This window comes from Adelges cooleyi, unplaced genomic scaffold (assembly GCF_023614345.1).
Source record: "Adelges cooleyi isolate 19-005CV unplaced genomic scaffold, UGA_ACOO_1.1 ACOO_flye_CR_arks_rails_tigmint_CR_PRNA_41, whole genome shotgun sequence".
NCBI classification, from domain to species: Eukaryota; Metazoa; Arthropoda; class Insecta; order Hemiptera; family Adelgidae; genus Adelges; species Adelges cooleyi.
Window position 1 is genome coordinate 2,597,166 of NW_026096090.1, and position 19,141 is coordinate 2,616,306.

Consider the following 19,141-nt stretch of genomic DNA (forward strand, 5'->3'; position numbering starts at 1 on the left):
CATACTCGTATAGGGGACTCGTATAGGAAGTATATTTTTTTTATTGCCCAAACGTGTTAACCACGAAGATCAAAATCCACGGGAAAAAAATATCACAAATTCCTTAAGTTCCAAAACGAACAATGTCTTTGTTATTTTTAAATTTTAAATAAAATGATTAACATAATATAATATTTTTCTAATACATATAAGCCGATAATATAAGTATAAATTATAATACAAGTAATAATTAAACACTTAAGGGGAATTAATTTAACTTCGAACTTCATGACGACATCATTAGGCAGCATTAGCTTTGTATGGCCGTTTTTGCATCATGTTGATTTTATCACCGAGACTTAAAGCCATACCCTAAAAAACAAAAATCAGTAAAACACGACAAATATTAATTTATTATTATTTATTCCCAATTTGTTTTAATATTAAATATACTATTGTTATTCATTTAACTAAATCCTTAAACAATTCAAATAATACAAATTATGTTTAATTTTTAAAGATCTAAGTGATTTTAAATAATAACCTAACCTAACTCGCAACAGCCTCAAACGTTCAGCTACTCATTTGATATCTTGTTTGAAAAATTACATAAGGAACTTTTTTTGCTCAATTTCAAGAGTTAAGAGCTGAAAACCCATTTGTTTATAACGTGCTTTTATTTCATTTATTAACGAAATATTTTGATCCTTCGATTTTGTTCTTAGTTTTTTAATAAAAACAAAACTATATATTTTGTCTTTATACAAAGGAACGGTACACTACATTCGTTCCAGCTATAAAACGTTTTACATTTTGTTCCTTAGTCATTATGTTCTTGCGTTTTGTCGCCAAAGAAAACATAACACAGCTCTATTGTTTCCATTTTAAGCAGAATGTAAACACATTAAGAAACCACGGGTCTCTAACCCAAATTTTTGCTGAGCTTCTACTCATATACTGGATTTTAATTTGGAGTTTTATTCTATAGCAGACAATAGCTACTATGATCTTAAAAACGAGTGTTGAAACAACTGAAGAGTACTATTTAACGAGTAGGAAAGTCTTTTAAAAATGTTAGGTAAAGATTTTAATGAACAATTTGAATACATGATGAAAACGTAAGAAAAGAAAGAAGATAAGTAAAGAAATACTCGTCGACCTATTTTGTACACAATTTTTCTTAAAAAATACAATAAAAATAAGAATGTTAAAAATGCCAGTATGGAATGTAGATTATATTGTTCTATTGTACTATTTTTAGTAAATGATTTCGCTCTAAACCTTATGTTGCAGTAGTGGAATGTGGTGTATTGCTTTTATAATATATACCTCCATATATTATATATTTCGCGTGTGACACCCTCTTTATCTGACCCGCCTAATTGCATCTTCATTAAAATTTAGCAAAAAATAATTGAGGGCTATGCAAAGGGTAATTTATCAGCAAAAAATAGCCAATGTTTGACAAACATTGATATTGGGGCCATTTTAAATAGGTATGCCAACTAATTTTACGGTAAATCAGAAAATGAGTATTATGTTTTCTAGTTAAAAAAACTTCTTAAAGTTATTTTTCACTGAATTATAGCAATAGTTTGAAAAAACATTTTTTTTTAATAGAAAGCTTAGTAGGAACGGCTTAATTTCTATAAGGGCTCAAAGATTGAATTTTGATTTTGTTATTAGTTAGGTTAATTAGAACAACTATAAAAATTAAATGCGTTATTGTCTATACCCAATACAATTGTAAAAACAAACAAAAAAAAATAGTTCTTTCAGGCCCTATACAAATGTTAACTTTAAGAGGGAAATCATTTTTTTTAAATCGATTTGGTAGACACCTTGGTCAGTGACTCGTGTAAAATTTGTATAAAATTTAGTTTTGTCCGTACCCCTGAAAATTATTGTATTCATTTTTAAGTTTTATACTTAAATTTTATTTAATTTCATATTTTCATGAGTTAATACCAAAATTATTTAATTTATGAAATATAAATATTACATTTTTTTAATTATCAATTAGTCTGAAGATTAATGTGTTTTTTGCTCAAAAACAAACCTTACAAAAAAAGTGAAGTTTTCAATTTTGCTAATTTTTTTAGAATGATGAAGACCGTCTACAGTTTGTTAGGCTTTGATTTTCAACATTCAAATTGTATACGCCGTGATAACAATATAAATATAACAATTGTTTTATTTATATGGTAATGAAAATTGATATCAACAATAATAAACAATGTAATTTTAGAGTTTATTAACAAACAATAAAATTCTGCCCTATGCAAAATTTAAGAAGTGAACTTTTAGTTTTTTTAAAACATTATCAAACAAACATTTCTCATAAAATAATTTATCAATCTTAAAAGGCTATAGGTTCATGTAAAAAAATGTATGTTAAAAATCATACTTTTTAACTATTTATTACAAAAATAAACCTAAAAATAAAGATGACAGTAAAAATGTCAAAAATTACCTATAATTTACAACTTGGCAATTTTTGGCACAGGGACTTTTAACAATATTTGATTAATCAATTTTTGATATGATATCAGTTATTGGATAATTAATACCAAAATATAGCATAGTTTATTTATAATTCATAAGTTAACTTTACTTAAATATTAAAAAAAATAATTTTAGTCAAGAGGTGTTAATTATGGTATGGTATGACACAGTAAATAGTGTCAGCTGATTATCGCTAACCACCCAGGAATTTTTGCAATGGTCTCAACTAACACTAAGTCTTCCACAATCAAATGTTCCAAGCCATATAACACTAATGACCTGCATTGTTAAAGCGCATAGAAATTGTTTTAAATTAATTACCTGGCTTTTTGCTCGAATTCTTATATGCCCACTAACTTGTGGCTTGTCTATACCTTTTTCAATACTCAAGTTAGCTAAAGCATCTTCACCAAAAATGGATCTTGCATACAAGTTAGCAGCCATAAATCCGCATTGTCCAGACAATGCTTTTTCAGGGGTCAGACATTTCATGTTTGTACTTTTCAGAAGATGTGTTAGATATTCATTTAAATCTGTTAAACTAGTAGTAACAGAAACCTAAAAAAAATATAACCAAAATAAATGAAAAAAATAATATTTATATTTTATACATTGTATCTTACCTTGTTTTCCCATTCAAATTCAGTCCACATCTGTCGGAATTCAGAATCATTACATGCAGCAGGCATTATGTAATCCATAATATCTATGCGAATGTCATCTAATACAACAACATTACGATCTCCAATCGCTCCACCAATATCATACACTAAACCAAATATATAGTAAGATTATATAATAGTAAATTTGAAGTAATATTTGTTTACTTACCAATATTCCCAAAGATTATGCCATTTTCAGTTGAAGCAACTTTAACACTGGCTTTAATATTACAAAAATCATGTGGAGCTAAAACAACTGGTTGGGGCTTTTCCACCAACTTCAAATCGCCCATTGTCGCTAATTCAAGTGTACAATTTTGTAAAGTATCACCTAATTAAATCAAATATAATTAATAAATATACAAATATATTTATATATTGTTTTTTTTTAAGGTCGTCTAGATAATATACCTTACCTGTTTGGTTAACTATCAATACATCCAAAACTATGTCATATTGATTAACATGTACATAAGCTTCAGCGTAAACTGGGTCTGAAAAGCCAGTCAATTGAGTAACCTTGTTAAGCTTACTATTGGACGAAAGACTATTAGACGCATCACTATTGCTGTGATGAATGGACCCACCACCTGCTACAGCTTGAGTTAAGCTCAACTCAAAGACATTTTCCGTACCTTCTGTTCCATTTCCGCTAGTACGTAAAAATACTATAGCGTCATCAACATTAACATTGTGACCTGGTTTTTCTTTAGCCTAAGACATGCATTACAATGTTAGAACGCCATAGACATTTTTATTTATTTGTCACTTACTTTTTTGTTACTACTTTCCTCATCTTCTTTTGCGGTCAGCATTTCACTTAATGATTTACTGCACTCTTTAATGTAAATTTCTTCTACTTCAGCATTTCTATCATTTAATATTTTAATACTTTCCAATATTTTATCTTCATCATCAATTCCAATTGCTTTAGATGGAATTCCTATAAGAAAAATGTTGTTACTGGCTTTTAAGGATATTTTTTTTTGTATATTGTATATTTATACAGGGTCCGGCAAAAAAACCTCCCTCATTTCGAAATGCCACTATATGAGTTGTGGTGGTGGTACAACAGTGGAGGGGGTATTGATCGATAGCTGTATACATGCTATTTTCTTCTGACCTAACCTAAACCAATTGCTAGGAACCATGATAAGGGAGAAGTCTGGTTCCAACAAGACGGTGCCACAGGTTACACTTTTAACTTTCGAGAATGGCCATAGCTCTTCGTGTCATTTCCGGTATAATGGCAGCCACTGCCTGTTTGATTGCCTTCTTAAGTCCCCAAACCACAAGGGGATAAATCAAGTGACATTGGCGGTTAGGTGATGTCTCCTCGCAAAGAGAGAAGACGTCCAGGAAACACCTCTCTCAAGATTGCTAGTGAGCGCCGCGAAGTGTAATCTGTGGCACCGTCTTGTTGGAACCAGACTTCTCCCTCATCATGATTCCTAGCAATTGGTTTAGGTTAGGTCAGAAGAAAATAGCATGTATACAGCTATCGATCAATACCCCCTCCACCGTTGTACCACCACCACAACTCACACAGTGCCATTTCTAAATAAGGGAGGTTTTTTTGCCGGACCCTGTATATATATATATATATATATATATATATTACCCGATTTCCCTAATCTAATAATGTAAGTCAGAGTGAGCATTAAATCAACGCAAAACTGATTTGATTTAACTAGATCTTGTTCATCCCAAATTTCAGCATATCTCATTCCCAATTTTGTTAATGTAGTACCAAGAGCGGCTCCAATATAAAAATCTCCATCAATGAAATATTGTCGTAAAGGAGGCCTCTTGGGCTGACCATTACGAGACGAACTATGACTGATAAATGCTGATTGTGTAGCGTAAGTTCCATCTGATGTAACTAATTGTGAACCTCCACTCATTCCACTCTCTTCATTATTTTCTTCATCTCCAGCAGCTTTTTTTAATTCGTCTTCAACTAAAGGCATCTAAAAAAAATTATTTAATGTAGTATTTATAAAAATACCAATAATAATTAACATACATCACCCAGTGATGTTTTGATTTGCTCAACGGTAGCTTCGATATCTTCTTGTGAATTTGCAAACTCCCCAAGAATCCATAAAGCTGCTCTATGCACATTTGCAGACTTAATTGCCTGAAAAATTTCTAACAAGCGTTGAATGATAAGAGGGCGTAGTGACTCAAACAAATAAATGGCTTCCCGCAAAAACACCATAACATCAGTAGCGGCTAATTCTATATTATCCGATAAGAATTCAATAAGAACAGGTATGACAGTAGCAGCTATGTCAGGGAACTGCAAAAAAATTAAATGCATACATCGTAAGCTAATACAACTAAATTAAAAATATACAATATAATTTAACTAGCAAACCTTAATTGAACATGAATGCAGCGTGCGGACTAACAATTGTCTGTATTTACCAGTATCTTCATGTTCTGCAAGATTATGAGTTTTTTCAACTTCATTTTTTAAAACAAACACCATTTCTTCAATATTACGAGACGATACAAGATCCATAGCTAAAATAAGATTGAATATTACATAAATGCAAATTACTTAAAACTGGCAAGTATGACAACAAATAAATTATACCTAAGTTAAGGGTTTTCTTTCGAACTTCTAAGTCTGTACTAGACAACACTCTCAAAATATCCATAACTAAATCTTGTAGTACTCTTTCGTGAGAAGGATGTTCTTTAAGCGCTATTAGACGATCCAAAACGATAAGTTTCACATTATTATCACTCTCTTTCACAATCAATTCAATGTAACATGATGCTGCTGCCTAATTTTTAAATAATATAATATGTATAACTTAAAAATTTTATTTTTAAATTATTTATCATCAGAAAATAATATTTTATGGATAGTATTTAATTTACCTTGACTGCAGTCGGTGCATTTGACAATGTGACCAAAGTTCCTGCAGCTTCATAACGAACTGCTGGACTACTAGAATTTAGCAAATTGTATATACATCGAATAAAACGAGATCTTTCTGACGGATTTGCATGACAAACCTTAAATACAAGTAAAATAAGAATTTGTGGGAGAAAAGAAACAAAGTTATCTTACTTTATAAATAAGCTCAACAATGACAAGTTGAAGGATATCGCCAAATGAAGCAACTTGATCCAGACAAGATGCAAGATATGTAAGTGCTCTCTCTTGATCAGCATGTAGCAACATCATAAAAGCATTTCTTTTGCATGACATGTCTTGCTCACCATCAAGGAAATTAGCTATTAGCTCAGGTGCATCAGGAATCAAGAATTCAAAATTCCTACACACATTTGTGATGATTAAATAAAGAATTCCAAAAAGTAGTGAAATACTTAAATTTGAATTTACCTGTAAATAGTAAATATTGCAAGAACAGCATTACGTCTAACATATGAATGACGGTGTTCGAGACATGTCCTTATTGCTGGCATTAATGGTTCTAATAATTCAGGCTCCTTCAATTTACATAAAAAGCGAAGTGTCGAACCTCTCAAATACTCATTTGGATGTTGCAAATCCTAAAACGTACGTACAAGTAATAAGTTGTTATAAAAATATATGATCAAATTTAAAAAAATAAATAAAACTTATGGAATGAAAATGTGGCTCATATTTTATAAACATAATAATAACAATGAAACATCAAAGATAAAGTTTAATATTAGATATTTTTATTACTTAAGTATATTCATTAACAAAATGTTTGTTATGTCGTATACGTATGATACATACAGTATACACAAATAGAAAAACCACATTTGTTTAATGATCTAAATTGAAACATAAACAACAAATACTAAGAAACAACTAATTGCAAAAAATGTATATGTATTAGAGCTCTTGTCTAATTGTATAAATACATATGTATTAATTTATGTGGTTACCAAAATAGTGTACCTACTGTATGTATATTTAATGTATGATTGTGTATTATGTACTATGAATATTATTTTCTTGACTTGACACTAATAAAAAAGTTTTAAAATACAGTTTGCTAAACAGAAATAGAAATCAAGTAATGGGTTAAATAAACAGTAATAATTTTTTATCAAGGTAGTAACTTACTTTATCTTTAATAAAGCTATCCAATAAAATATTACATTAAAACTGTAGTGTAAGAGATATGTACAGCCTTACATTTATCAATAATTAATTAAATAAATAAATAATCAAAATTATTACGTAGACCAAAAAAAGTAGTTCTAATATATTATTTTGAAAAATAGTATGTTACCTTTCGATATGCATCGCAAACTAATATCATTTCTTGTAATAATTTGCCATCTGGTGTTGTTTTGGGTACAATTTCCCAAAATATTAAAAGAAGCTTTTTAATCATATGATCTTGTAATGGCAAAACAAATCGAATGATAATCATTAACAGTCCTGGCAGTCTTTCACCATTAGCAATCATCTGGATAACTTTTTTCAAAGCATCAATTTTTGTTTTGCAATCCCCTTTTTCTGAATAAACACAAATTTTAGCAAATTAATTTACAACAATGATAGATCATAGGTAAAGATCTCAGATACCCAAATCTGCTTTGAGTTGCATTTCATTTGGCATTTCACTATCATTGGAGATATTGATTAAAGTGTAGCATGGCTGTTCAATGGACGACATTTTGCTAAACAACAAATGTAAATCACGATTTTAAAAACCAATATTTTATAAATGACAAAACTAATTAACAATAATATATAAATTATGTATATATATATATAAATATATGGATACTTACTGTAATAAATTTATATTGAAATAAACGATCTCGATTAAATTGTTTTAGACTAACCCAACACAAAACATTAAATCATTGAAATGTTTTCACAGAAACACTCGGACAAGATAACACTTGCATAGAAAAATAGAACTTCTTTAAATAATTAAATATTAAATTTAAAACTTATTAAATTCCATAGATCTATGAACACTAAAGTTTGAACAATTCTTAGAATTCTCAAGTTTGGATTTATGATAACACGTCATAATAAGATATGACAACTTACCTGGTATATTCCATAACAGTGTACCGTGGTTTGGTAAGTTGTAAATAATAAAATATCTAACCTCAAAAACTCCATAATCGTTAAAACGCGCGTACGTTGTCTGGTTTGAATATTTGATAAACCTTGGCTTTTGCTTGTACACGGTTTTAAGATGTAAGTAACTTTAGTTTTTACTTTAAACTGTATACTTTTTAGTTCAGCAAGAATTAAGTACTAATTTTAATTTAATCCGTAATCTTAACATTTTTCCCAAAATATGTTTTTTATAACCAAAAACTTTCTTATTGTAGGTCATAATATAGATTATAAGCATCCTTAATTCCGTTTTGCATACATTTAAAATGATTTGACCTTCTTCGCGAAATTAATGCGTCAACTATCAAAATTGAAACGTTATAAACCTGCATATTTTTCAGAGGGATTTTCCAATTTATTAAGGAAGTCTACTTTCAACTTTGGTTACACTGCTAAAGTATCAAACACATGCAATTCTGACGAAATAAGATGTTAGCCGAATAAATCAGTCCGGAATAATCTTAAACTGGCTCAAAGTTCTAACACGCCCTGCTATTTAATTCAAAAGATCCAACAAACAACCATTTACATTTAAACCAAAACATACACCTAAAAAAAAGTTTTAATGATTTATAATAACTAATAACGTTCAATAGATATTATTTTGACTTTTCCTTACCTACGACTTAAATGCCAATAGGTGTACACATTCAGCTTAAAAACAATTTCAGTTTAGCTTCTAATAGTCAATCATTCAGATAGTTAATTATTTAATGATACACATGAGCCATTTAATTTTAGATGTGTGCAGACTAAAAAAAATATTTGTTCATAATTCTACTATAGTCTATAAGATCAATCAGTAGGGTCAATTGAACAAACTTAATACAATAAATGTGTATTATTAGAATATTGTAATTGTAATTTTTTGTTCATTACAAATACAAAAAATTAAATTTCACTACAATATAATGTGATAACATGTAATTAAAATATTATTAGTGTTAATAAAATATTAATAACTAATGCTCAGAAACTGACAAATAAAATAATAAATACAATCAGGAACAAAATAGAACAATCATTTTTCTTACAACAATAATTAAAATATTATAACTATTTTGTTTTGCAACTTGGCAAGTAATAATAACTATACTATATAATTAAAATTAAAATTTCTAAATGCATTTTATAGTAGGTATGTAACAACAGTTCGAACATTACAATAAATCGTGAGAGAATAAAGAAACTATAAGCCCAAACTGAAGTGCAAATTATACTAATAATGTATTAAAGTAAACTGGCTTTAATTTATTATGTTTCCTTAAAAACTATAAACAACTTGCAAACAGCAATGCTAACTGAGATTTAAATTTTATATATTATTATAGTAATAATAATATTATTTATTTATCACAATATGTCTATAGACCCCCAGAATATTATATATTTTATTAATCTTCTAAAAAGGAATAACTAATTTTAGCAAATAAGAAAACTTAAAAATGTATCACAAATTAAATAAATTCATCCAATTAATAATGAATCATTACTTAAAAATGTAATTTGTACAACTAATATTATTAGTTTTTGCACATAACAAAAAAAAAATCATCATTTACTAGTAACACATTTATGACATTTGTTGGTTCACTTAGAAAAAAAAATATTACAGTAAAAATTACCCATAAATTTGTGTCTAAAAAATAGTACAAGAAAATAGTTTCTTTTAGTAGAAAAGAGTAAATTTAAATATTATTATAATAATTGGTCGGCAATAATTATTTTTGAATCTGAATACCCAAAAATAAGTTAAATGTACAATATTTATTCGACATTGAAATGACACATTTTGAAAACAAATTTAAGGTACATAAAAATTGATTTTTAAAAAATATAATTTACTTTATATAATAGGACTGGTAAGGATATCACAATTAAAATTATAGATAGGATCGTTATTCGTAGATAGCGGTGATGATGATAGGGAACCATTATTGTGTCTCGGACTAAACTGTGTCCATTCATCCATAGTTTCATCCAAAAACTCGATACTGTTCAAAAATTTTTTACCTGTAAAATACAACTTGTGTTAAATCTTAAACAACTATTTATAATTATATTATATTCAGCGACAATTTTCTTTATTCTTTTGTTTACCAGAAAATCCTCCAACAGCATATAATCTGTTTCCAATAACAGCCACTCCAACGTTAGCACGAGGTGTAGTCATATTTGGGCCAGGACTCCAAATTCTTTCTTCTGTGTCATAAACTTCTGTTGTAGTTAATGATTGAGTTCCATCTGAGCCACCCACTACGTACAGCTTACCTAAATTTAGTACATGTTTCAATAGTTATTAATATAATATTATTACTAACATTATGAGAGACCTTAAGAGTTCATTAAGCTTTACAAAATCTTGTTTAAGGCTTCTATAAAATTTCCATAATCAAACTGGCATAGACCCGTAAGTTTTTTTAACAGAACACTGAAGAGGAGTCAAAAGGCCATAGTAGAAAAATACCCTTTTCTTCAGTGTTAATTCTTAAAATATTAATGTCAAATACCAAGAAATAGATCATTTTTTAATTTTATTAATCTCTTTCTCCCCACCAAAACAAAAAAGGAAGTATGTATGAGATTATATGTGGTAAGGCAGACAATGTCTATTTGCGTAATTTGATTCCCAGTATAATTAAGTGTCGCCACATATTTGACCATAAAAAAAAAGTCACGTCGTACCATTAAAGTGGGCAAGTCCACAACCACGCCTAGGTGTTATGATAGGTTTAATAAATGACCATGAATTGGTTTCTGGATCGTAGCATTCTACCGTATTCAAACAATTCCATGTATCACATCCTCCCACAACATAAACTTTACCATTCATAGCACAAACACCAGCTTGGTTCCTTCCTATAAATAAAAAATGTAATTGAATAAGCTAAACAAATAAAATATTTCAATATCAAATTGTTACACTATACCAGTTTGCAATGAAGCAATACTAGTCCACTGATTTGTATCAGGATCATAAACATCACATTGTTTTATTCCAACTTGACCATTCCATCCACCAATACAATATATTTTTCCATTTAATTCACAAACGCCTAAAATGATTAGAAAAAAAGAACCGCATTTAATTTCATAAGACTTCTAAATATTTTCACTGATATTTACCTGTATTTGATCGAGCAAGAGGTAACGATGTCACAGGAGTCCATTTTTTATTTTTCAAATCATAACACTCAACAGTAGCCAATTCAGTTGTTCCATTGCAGCCACCAATTGCATACACTTTATTATTAAACACTGCTACATCAAAACGTCCTCGAGCTTCACACATAGGCGCAAACGTTTCCCATATATTTTGCTCTGGGTCATATGATTCAACACTCTTTATACATTCCGTTCGGTCATATCCTCCACACACCAACAAATTGTTATTAAAATTGGCACAACCCACAGCACATTTTCCAGACGTCATATGTGCTAAAGCACAATAAAGGTCAGGTAAAGACTCTTGAGATTCGGCTCGACTATTCAGGGGAGATGGCTGAGTAGAAGGTGGGCTTGATAGTGAGGAAACATTCAATTTCAACTTGATGCTCAATGAACATAATTGGCCTTTTAGTGATCCCAAAGCAGAAAATGTATGTTCTAAACACGAACAAAAATTATAGTGATATCTTGTTGGTTATTTGTAATCTAAAAGAAAATACCTCCAACACAGGTGACGCCAATTATTGTCCAGTCGCTTTCTACTATACTATCTCTTCTTTCGTGTATTTCCCGGTTACATATTAAAACTCTTGATTTAGCTGGCTGAATCTGTCCTTTACGTCTAGCCTATAATTTAAGGAATCATTTTTATTACATTATTTAAAGTGTATTCAGTTGAGCGCCCAGATCTATGGACACGTTATTACATATTTTTTTAAGAAATTTAATTTTTAACCATTTGAGGCTTCAATGGCGTACATACAGGGGGGGTATTCGGGATAAATCCCCTCCCAAAACAAAACAAAAACAGTATTAAAATAGCCAATAGGCATAATGAAATATTAACAAGTTCAAAATATTAATGTGTCATTTAAATCCCTAAGTCCCCCCCCCCATATAATAAAGTTAAATGTACGCAACTGTGAGGCTCAAACCTGTATTGCTGTAAAGGAATCACCTATAGTAACAAGTTTGATGCCTTCACACATATTATATTATATACAAACCTTAGGAATCGATGTTGATTTCATAGACATTTTTTTGTAGTCTTGAACAATTTCAGTATCACTTAACTCTCCAGATGGTAATTCAGAACAATCCTGTAATATATTATCCAAAGCCAAGTACAACATGTATGTCTATAAAAAGAAATTTAAAATTTTATTTGATACCCATAATTGACTTTAAGTTAAAAGTATATAAATACTTTTTCCATTAGTGTATTGAGAAATATTGTAGGTTCATTCTCATCATAACAACGTTTAATCCAATCCAATACTAATTCAGATATAGAATCGCCTGTACTGAGAGACATTTCCTGTTTTGTTTGGCTCAGAATTTCAATTCGTACACACGGTAGTGATAAAAAAGCTGATGTCTCAGCTACCTCTTTCATCTAGAAGATAAATATTTACAAATTAACTTCTAAACTATGAGACTAATATTCTAAATATAATAAAATCTCGTCTATTCTATAGACCATAACTTTTAGATGGATATTTGACTCACGTGTGCCATTATAAATGAATTGACTTGACTTATAAAGGATATGCTTGTTGATATACACGGCAAAGAACGAATCTCTATGCAATTGTCTACACTTAAATTTTTCAACATAAAACGACCTAATTCTTTTGTAATACGGTCCATTTTTAAGTAGCAAGCCGCCTGGAATATTGATTTCACTTGACATACATTTGCTTCCAATCTGAAAATATAATGTATGTACATACAAATTATTATTTTATTCATACTTTATGATAAAAATGTATTATCGGAAGCATAAAAGTAAAGAGATATTAAAAGGAAGCAATGGTGACCAAAACCTATGTTGCCAACACTATAAGAGTAACAGGAAAACAAATTGTCTTGGCCGTTAAATGTATTACAACCCGACTTTTTTTTTATTCCTATAAAAGCAGTTATACATTTTAACTAACAACATAATTCTAATGGTAAATGTCACTTGAAATTTTAATAATCCTTTATTATTGTAAAAAATTGTATGTACTTCCTCCCAAAAAAAAAAATTGGATATTTTCCCCTATACTTAAAATACACACTAACCCACATTTAATTTTATAATGACAATAGTCACATTTATAACTAATAAATAATATATTTTTATTACCTTGAACAATTTTTTTAAATATATAAACAATGTATTAAAATACGCTATTAAAATCTATTTTTGATTTTTATTGACTTAGGTTGGAGTAAATATTTTATGGAAGATTTTAATAAATACTTTTATATCATTAATATTTTGAAAGATAAACTTACAAACTATAAATATATTTCTTAACAAATGTCAATGCAAAAGTCACTTTAAACATTATGACTTAGATATGATTTAATGTTTTGCCTATTATTTGAAAAATTAAGATTCATATATATATATAGTTATTATGCATAATCATAAATAAAAGTTAAATAAGCAAATAATTTTTAATAATTGTAATAATTTTAAAAATTTTGACAATATTTGTAATCTTTTTTTAAATATCTTAAATAGGAAATATGTTTGATAATGATTGATTTATAATATTATGGTCAAATAGTCAACTTGTTATAATTCAAGTCATCAATTATTAGTTACAACAAATAAGACGATTACTTTAGAAAATCTTTTTTTTTAATAGTGAGAATCAACGCTATTAAAATGGTTAAAATTAATTACTTTAATTACTAAGAGCAAAATCATAATATATCTTTAACTAATTTTTTTTTTTTATGTAAAGAAATTAGATTATTTTAATTTATATGACCTAGTTTATCACTACTCAATTTTACCATGCGGCATGCACACTAATAATAATTTAATTTACTATACATATATATAGTTTACTTTAATCTTTTTAAATATAATAATTAAATTTATAAAAGGAAAATTGAGGTACAGACAATTGGGAAATGTTGACTTAGTGAAAAATTACATAGATTTTTTTTATAGAAATATGAAATATTTTATGTTTGGAACTAGTTTTTAAATGCTAATAAATATTGTAAAAATGTAAATTTTGCATTAACCCATCTCCGATAAGAATCACAAATATTTTCTTCTTTATGATGTTATATTATTTTGATAGCATTATATTGTCTAATAGAATGCTTACCAGTTATACAATAATGTGGTTAACTTAAAGATCATTTTTAAAAAAGGTTGGGATATAGAAATTCCTAAAGATGTTATAATTTATAATATATAGACAGCAACTATGATATCACAAAATTGTTATTGATTAGAAATAAAACAATCTTAACCACACGACTATTAAAGTAGTTGGTAAGAGAATATTATGATATTATTGCAGTTGCTCTGCATACTGAATAATTTGAAATACAATATGCATAGAAATAATTAATAAATCCCATTTTATATGTTAACACAAATTTGTTTTCAATATATTATAATTTGTTGATAAGAAGGCTTCTTTCTTCTTAACAGAGTAACATGTGCAATATTTAAAAAATTAATATTATTTGATAATGTTAAATTATTTTTAAATAAATTAATGGTTTTAGGAAATGGTTTTAAATGTATTTTATAAACTTGCATACCTACAAGTTACAGCCATTTTGTTGGTAAAAAATAACTTGTTTTGTTTTTGAAAGATGAGAACTTTCTACAGATTGCATAACCATTGATTTTTTAATTAAATTACCAAAAATGATCTGGTCCCTCTACAAGGTTTTATTTGTACTCCCCTTCAACTTTTTTAAAACAAATTTACAATTAAATATACACAATATGTTAGGTTTTTTAAATGGGTTTATGTATTCCTAAGAGGTGTAAGCTTTTATGAAATTAACTTGTAAAAATTGAAAAAAATTAATCTATAAAGAAACTACAAATCTAAATAAGTGACGATTCCGTTGAGTGATATAAAACATATTTTTCATTTCATAGTAATAAAAGTTAAATAAACCACATAAAAAAAACATTTTCTTTGCCAAGGTAGAGAAAATAAACTGTTAGAATTATTATTTAAATGGTAGCGACATGGCGTTACCGAGATGTGTAGGTGTATTCGACGAGCTTCTCAACAGCAGTTCTGTCATTGAGTGGTCCAGTGGCATTCAACGTGTACGTAGTTATTGCTTCTCGCTGAGAGCCTTTCTTCTCTTCATAGTCGGCGCTAAACATCTCCATCAAATATCGACTCGAGCTGGCCAACACAGCACGGTGACCATATAACTCGCAATTGCCCACCTACACACACTCATGGTGGTCGGTCTACGTTTCAAAATGGTCAACATTTCCCATCCCAACCCAAAACATAAAATAAAAAAGTAATATAAAAGCAGTTTTCCCTCATTGCTCTAATTCAAAAAAAATAAAAATAAAAAAACTATCATTTGCCTTTTAAATCCGTTCAATAAAAGAAAAAAAACATAGCTAGGTATATTATAATTTCTAAATTTTCTAAACACAATTAATTAATTTAAAATAAATAATTTAAAACATTTTTCATTAAAACTAAAATAAAAATATATGACCAAATACCAGTTAGATATCTATAGTCAGTAATAAATTTTAAACTTACATTTAAAATAACATCGCAAAATGTCCGACTTTTTCGCATCATATTAAGTGAATTTAATAATACAGATTGGTGATCCTCATCTTCCATATAAAATATTGCGCCAGTATCACAACCATTCAAATCAGGACTAACTTCATCGGTTGTAGCTGATTTTTCCATTTTATCATATCCGTCTAAAAAATGTAATAGCCTTCAATACAAGATTTCTTGGTTTTCATAAGGCTAAGTTATTCTAATTTTTTCTATATATATATTATAAATTAAATTATATTATATTGTTACGTAAACTAATTTTGAATGGATTATTAATTAAAAGTAATACATTTTTTTTATACTTTAAAGAACACTTAAACATGTTTAGATAAATACGTCTTGGAAATTAGTAACTTTAAAAAAAAAATGAGTGAAGTACCCTTTATAAGAGCTTTTAAGTGTTTTCCATTTTCTAACTGTAAAATCAATAAAAATAATTAAGAACTCAAATTATTATAGATTACAGATTGTCTAAAGGTTTAGATAATACAATTGTGATTCACCATAGAAACAGCATTATTTAAAACATCAAAACTAAAAACACTCCTTACCCATAAACAAAAAAATGTTTTAAAAATAATGAATACATATTTTACTGAAGCTCTATAAAAGTGTTAGTAGAGAGAAATAAGAAGTAAGAACTAACCTTGATTTAAACACAAAGCAAGGTTTAAAATTAAATGTATTAGTACGGTAAGGTTTAAACCCTATTGTAACATATTAGATTAATTATTTTGTGTTTTAACTAGCTTAGTTAAGACAGACAAGCTAAAATATTTACCTGGATGTTATTGGATAGATTCTTACTAAGAATAAAATGAATACTTTTAAAAACATGAAAACAATTTTCAAAACCTCTCAAGGCTAAAACTTATTAAGATGTTATACCTTCTAACTTTGAAAACAGAAATTTCCTCAAAAATTCAAAAAAAAAATTTAAAAAAATTATTTTAAAATGTAAAGATCACAATAGTTTTAAGAATAAATTCTCTGAGAGTTTCTTTTTAAAGTTATAAGGTAATAATATGTTTGAAACAGCATACAACCATTAACTATACTTGTACTCATTTAAATGTAAATGATTTACTTTATAATTGTTTTATTTTAAGAGTAAATTAAGTGAACAAGTGGGTATAAAAATGATATATAAAGGTATTTCTCTTGTTAGAAGGAAAACCTAATACTGAAATATAAAAGAAAAATGTTTAAAATACTTTAAATTTATAAGCCAATAATATAAAAACCAAATTTTTAATAATAACAAACATTTGAAACGCACCTAGTCGTCTATAAATAAAATAATAGGCATTATTTCCGAAAAAAAACTAGAATTGCGCCTACATAGTCTTCGTATAATTTTATTATAACTCCAATTATTAGCATAGAAAAAGCGAAGCGCGTATAAATTGTATAATTAAGTTTTTTGAATTAAGTTTTACATACTTGCCAAATGTCCATTTGTTTTTACGTCTTGGTCGTGTTCCATGGTTTTTGTAATTTGTCCTTCTAACGGATCGATTGACACTTGACACTGATCAACCTAAACGTTCAACAGATCAATTATTATTAATATTTAGTGTCACCAGTTTAATTTCGAAGATGTAATTTATCAAAAAATAGCTTACTGTTCGAATATCTATAGAAAACGTGCCAAGCGATATTATCTCTGAATTAATTGCCTAAATAAAATTGCCGTAAAGCACATGTTGCTCGCTAGGCTTCAATTACTACTGTAGAGCATACTGCTGACTGCATGTCTAAATCGCATTTCATCATAAAATATAAATCATAACTCATAACAATCTTCCCGGCAGGCGGCAGTGCTATGCAAAATACATGTACTCAGAAGTAGTGGTTATTGGTTATTGCTTAGTAGTTGGTTCGCTGTGGCCTGTACGGCTTGCACGAGAGGTGACGGTGCCCTGTCGCTACCATCCCCATTCCCATTCGATTTGCCTACACTGCACGCCACTGTACAATATTCATTTCACTACGAAGCACGAAAAGCAAAAAAGACCGCAAGCAAAGTACCTATTTGCAGTTTGCACCACACAAGTCACAACCGTCCGGCGTCCTTGCGCATCATCTGTAAAAATCATTATCTCGATTCAGAGACTGTATAAAATCAATGAACATCTAGCGTCCTTGGGGTAATAAATATAGCGCGAATTGAATTATGCACAATATTTTATTATTATTATTTACATTACACTGTAGGGTGGTTTTTATATTAATTTTTTTTTTACTTTGAAAAAACTAGGTAAGCTTCTTGATAAATTTTTAAGATATGAAAAATAATTTTACTGATTTCTATTATTTTAGTGACACCAACTAATAATTTTAACTTCAAAGTACTCTAAAAAAGTTTTACCAAATTTTTAAATCGTTTCTACGATGTTTTTAATTTTATTACTTTAAATTTTAGTACAATATTTGTATTCTGCAATAACTTATATTAATAAGCTAGAGAAATTGTATTTACCAAGAAAATAATTTATGGGTAATGGCATATTCATAATTTGTTATCTAATTAATAATATAAATAATTTTTTTATTCGAATATCCGTCGAATATTTTTTGAATTCGAATAATTATTACTCAAATACAAAAATAAAATTTAGGCTGATTATTTTATTGTTGACATAATTAAAAACAATTTTATTGCGATTATTCATATAAAAAATGTTTGAATAAAATTGTCTCTTTCTTCTCTCTTACGTTTAACGTCCGTTATTACCGCCGATCAGGACTAGACGGTTTCGATTTGGCATTTTTGGGCTTATAGCTGGCTGCCGACCTAATGCTACCAAACAAGTTAGCCCGAGAGAGAGGTTCATGTGGCCATTTTTCCCCCAGGCAGTTGCTCGGCCGGAGAAACAAACGGCAAACCGTCAGTGGCCGAGATTCGAATTTCGAATCGGCGACCGTGCGTTGATACACTGCCGCCTTATCTCACTCCGCCATGCGCCTGCACAATTTGGATAAAATAGTAATTCGAATAAATCATCTTAAATGGTATAAATTCGAATGAAAAATGCTTAACTCTGCTATAAGTACTAGTCACTAGACTTATAAATATAAATATAAATATATACAATAAATAAATATTGTTGATATGAATATAAATATGAATTCACATAATATTTTTC

General features: G+C 28.5%; 2 protein-coding genes across 3 annotated transcripts; both read right to left on the reverse strand.

Annotated features, from left to right (window-relative positions):
• Positions 1–99: 99 nt before the first annotated feature.
• Positions 100–8,114, reverse strand: LOC126842019 (coatomer subunit beta). The gene is made up of 16 exons (XM_050578871.1): positions 7,902–8,114; positions 7,693–7,787; positions 7,394–7,623; positions 6,508–6,677; positions 6,232–6,439; positions 6,039–6,176; positions 5,749–5,941; positions 5,527–5,675; positions 5,173–5,448; positions 4,768–5,116; positions 3,920–4,089; positions 3,563–3,860; positions 3,316–3,477; positions 3,108–3,253; positions 2,806–3,042; positions 100–351 (listed from the first exon to the last, which is right to left on the reverse strand). The coding sequence occupies exons 2-16, from the start codon at positions 7,781–7,783 to the stop codon at positions 280–282; spliced, it is 2,889 nt and encodes a 962-aa protein (XP_050434828.1). The 5' UTR covers positions 7,784–7,787; positions 7,902–8,114; the 3' UTR covers positions 100–279.
• Positions 8,115–9,363: 1,249 nt separating this feature from the next.
• Positions 9,364–18,014, reverse strand: LOC126841899 (influenza virus NS1A-binding protein-like). 2 transcript variants are annotated; one of them, XM_050578668.1, is made up of 13 exons: positions 17,618–18,014; positions 17,436–17,532; positions 15,960–16,132; positions 15,426–15,625; positions 12,922–13,120; positions 12,620–12,808; positions 12,420–12,551; positions 11,913–12,039; positions 11,371–11,850; positions 11,175–11,300; positions 10,930–11,103; positions 10,345–10,515; positions 9,365–10,257 (listed from the first exon to the last, which is right to left on the reverse strand). In XM_050578668.1, the coding sequence occupies exons 2-13, from the start codon at positions 17,476–17,478 to the stop codon at positions 10,091–10,093; spliced, it is 2,181 nt and encodes a 726-aa protein (XP_050434625.1). In that variant the 5' UTR covers positions 17,479–17,532; positions 17,618–18,014; the 3' UTR covers positions 9,365–10,090. The 2 variants fall into 2 exon arrangements, with proteins under 2 accessions (XP_050434626.1, XP_050434625.1); XM_050578669.1 differs by lacking the exons at positions 17,436–17,532; positions 17,618–18,014 and having other exon boundaries at positions 9,364–10,257; positions 15,426–15,649; positions 15,960–16,059.
• Positions 18,015–19,141: the final 1,127 nt, after the last annotated feature.

Bases quoted from the DNA above. Each gene is read 5' to 3' on its own strand.
- LOC126842019 (XM_050578871.1), bottom strand. From the start codon at position 7,783: ATGTCGTCCATTGAACAGCCATGCTACACTTTAATCAATATCTCCAAT. The intron at 5,117-5,172 runs GTATGTTAATTA...AATTTTTTTTAG, and splicing joins TCAAAACATCACTGGGTGAT to ATGCCTTTAGTTGAAGACGA. The intron at 3,254-3,315 runs GTAAGTAAACAA...TATTTGGTTTAG, and splicing joins CATAATCTTTGGGAATATTG to TGTATGATATTGGTGGAGCG.
- LOC126841899 (XM_050578668.1), bottom strand. From the start codon at position 17,478: ATGGAACACGACCAAGACGTAAAAACAAATGGACATTTGGCAA. The intron at 15,626-15,959 runs GTAAGTTTAAAA...GAGTGTGTGTAG, and splicing joins TTTGCGATGTTATTTTAAAT to GTGGGCAATTGCGAGTTATA. The intron at 11,301-11,370 runs GTAAATATCAGT...TAATCATTTTAG, and splicing joins TCTTGCTCGATCAAATACAG to GCGTTTGTGAATTAAATGGA.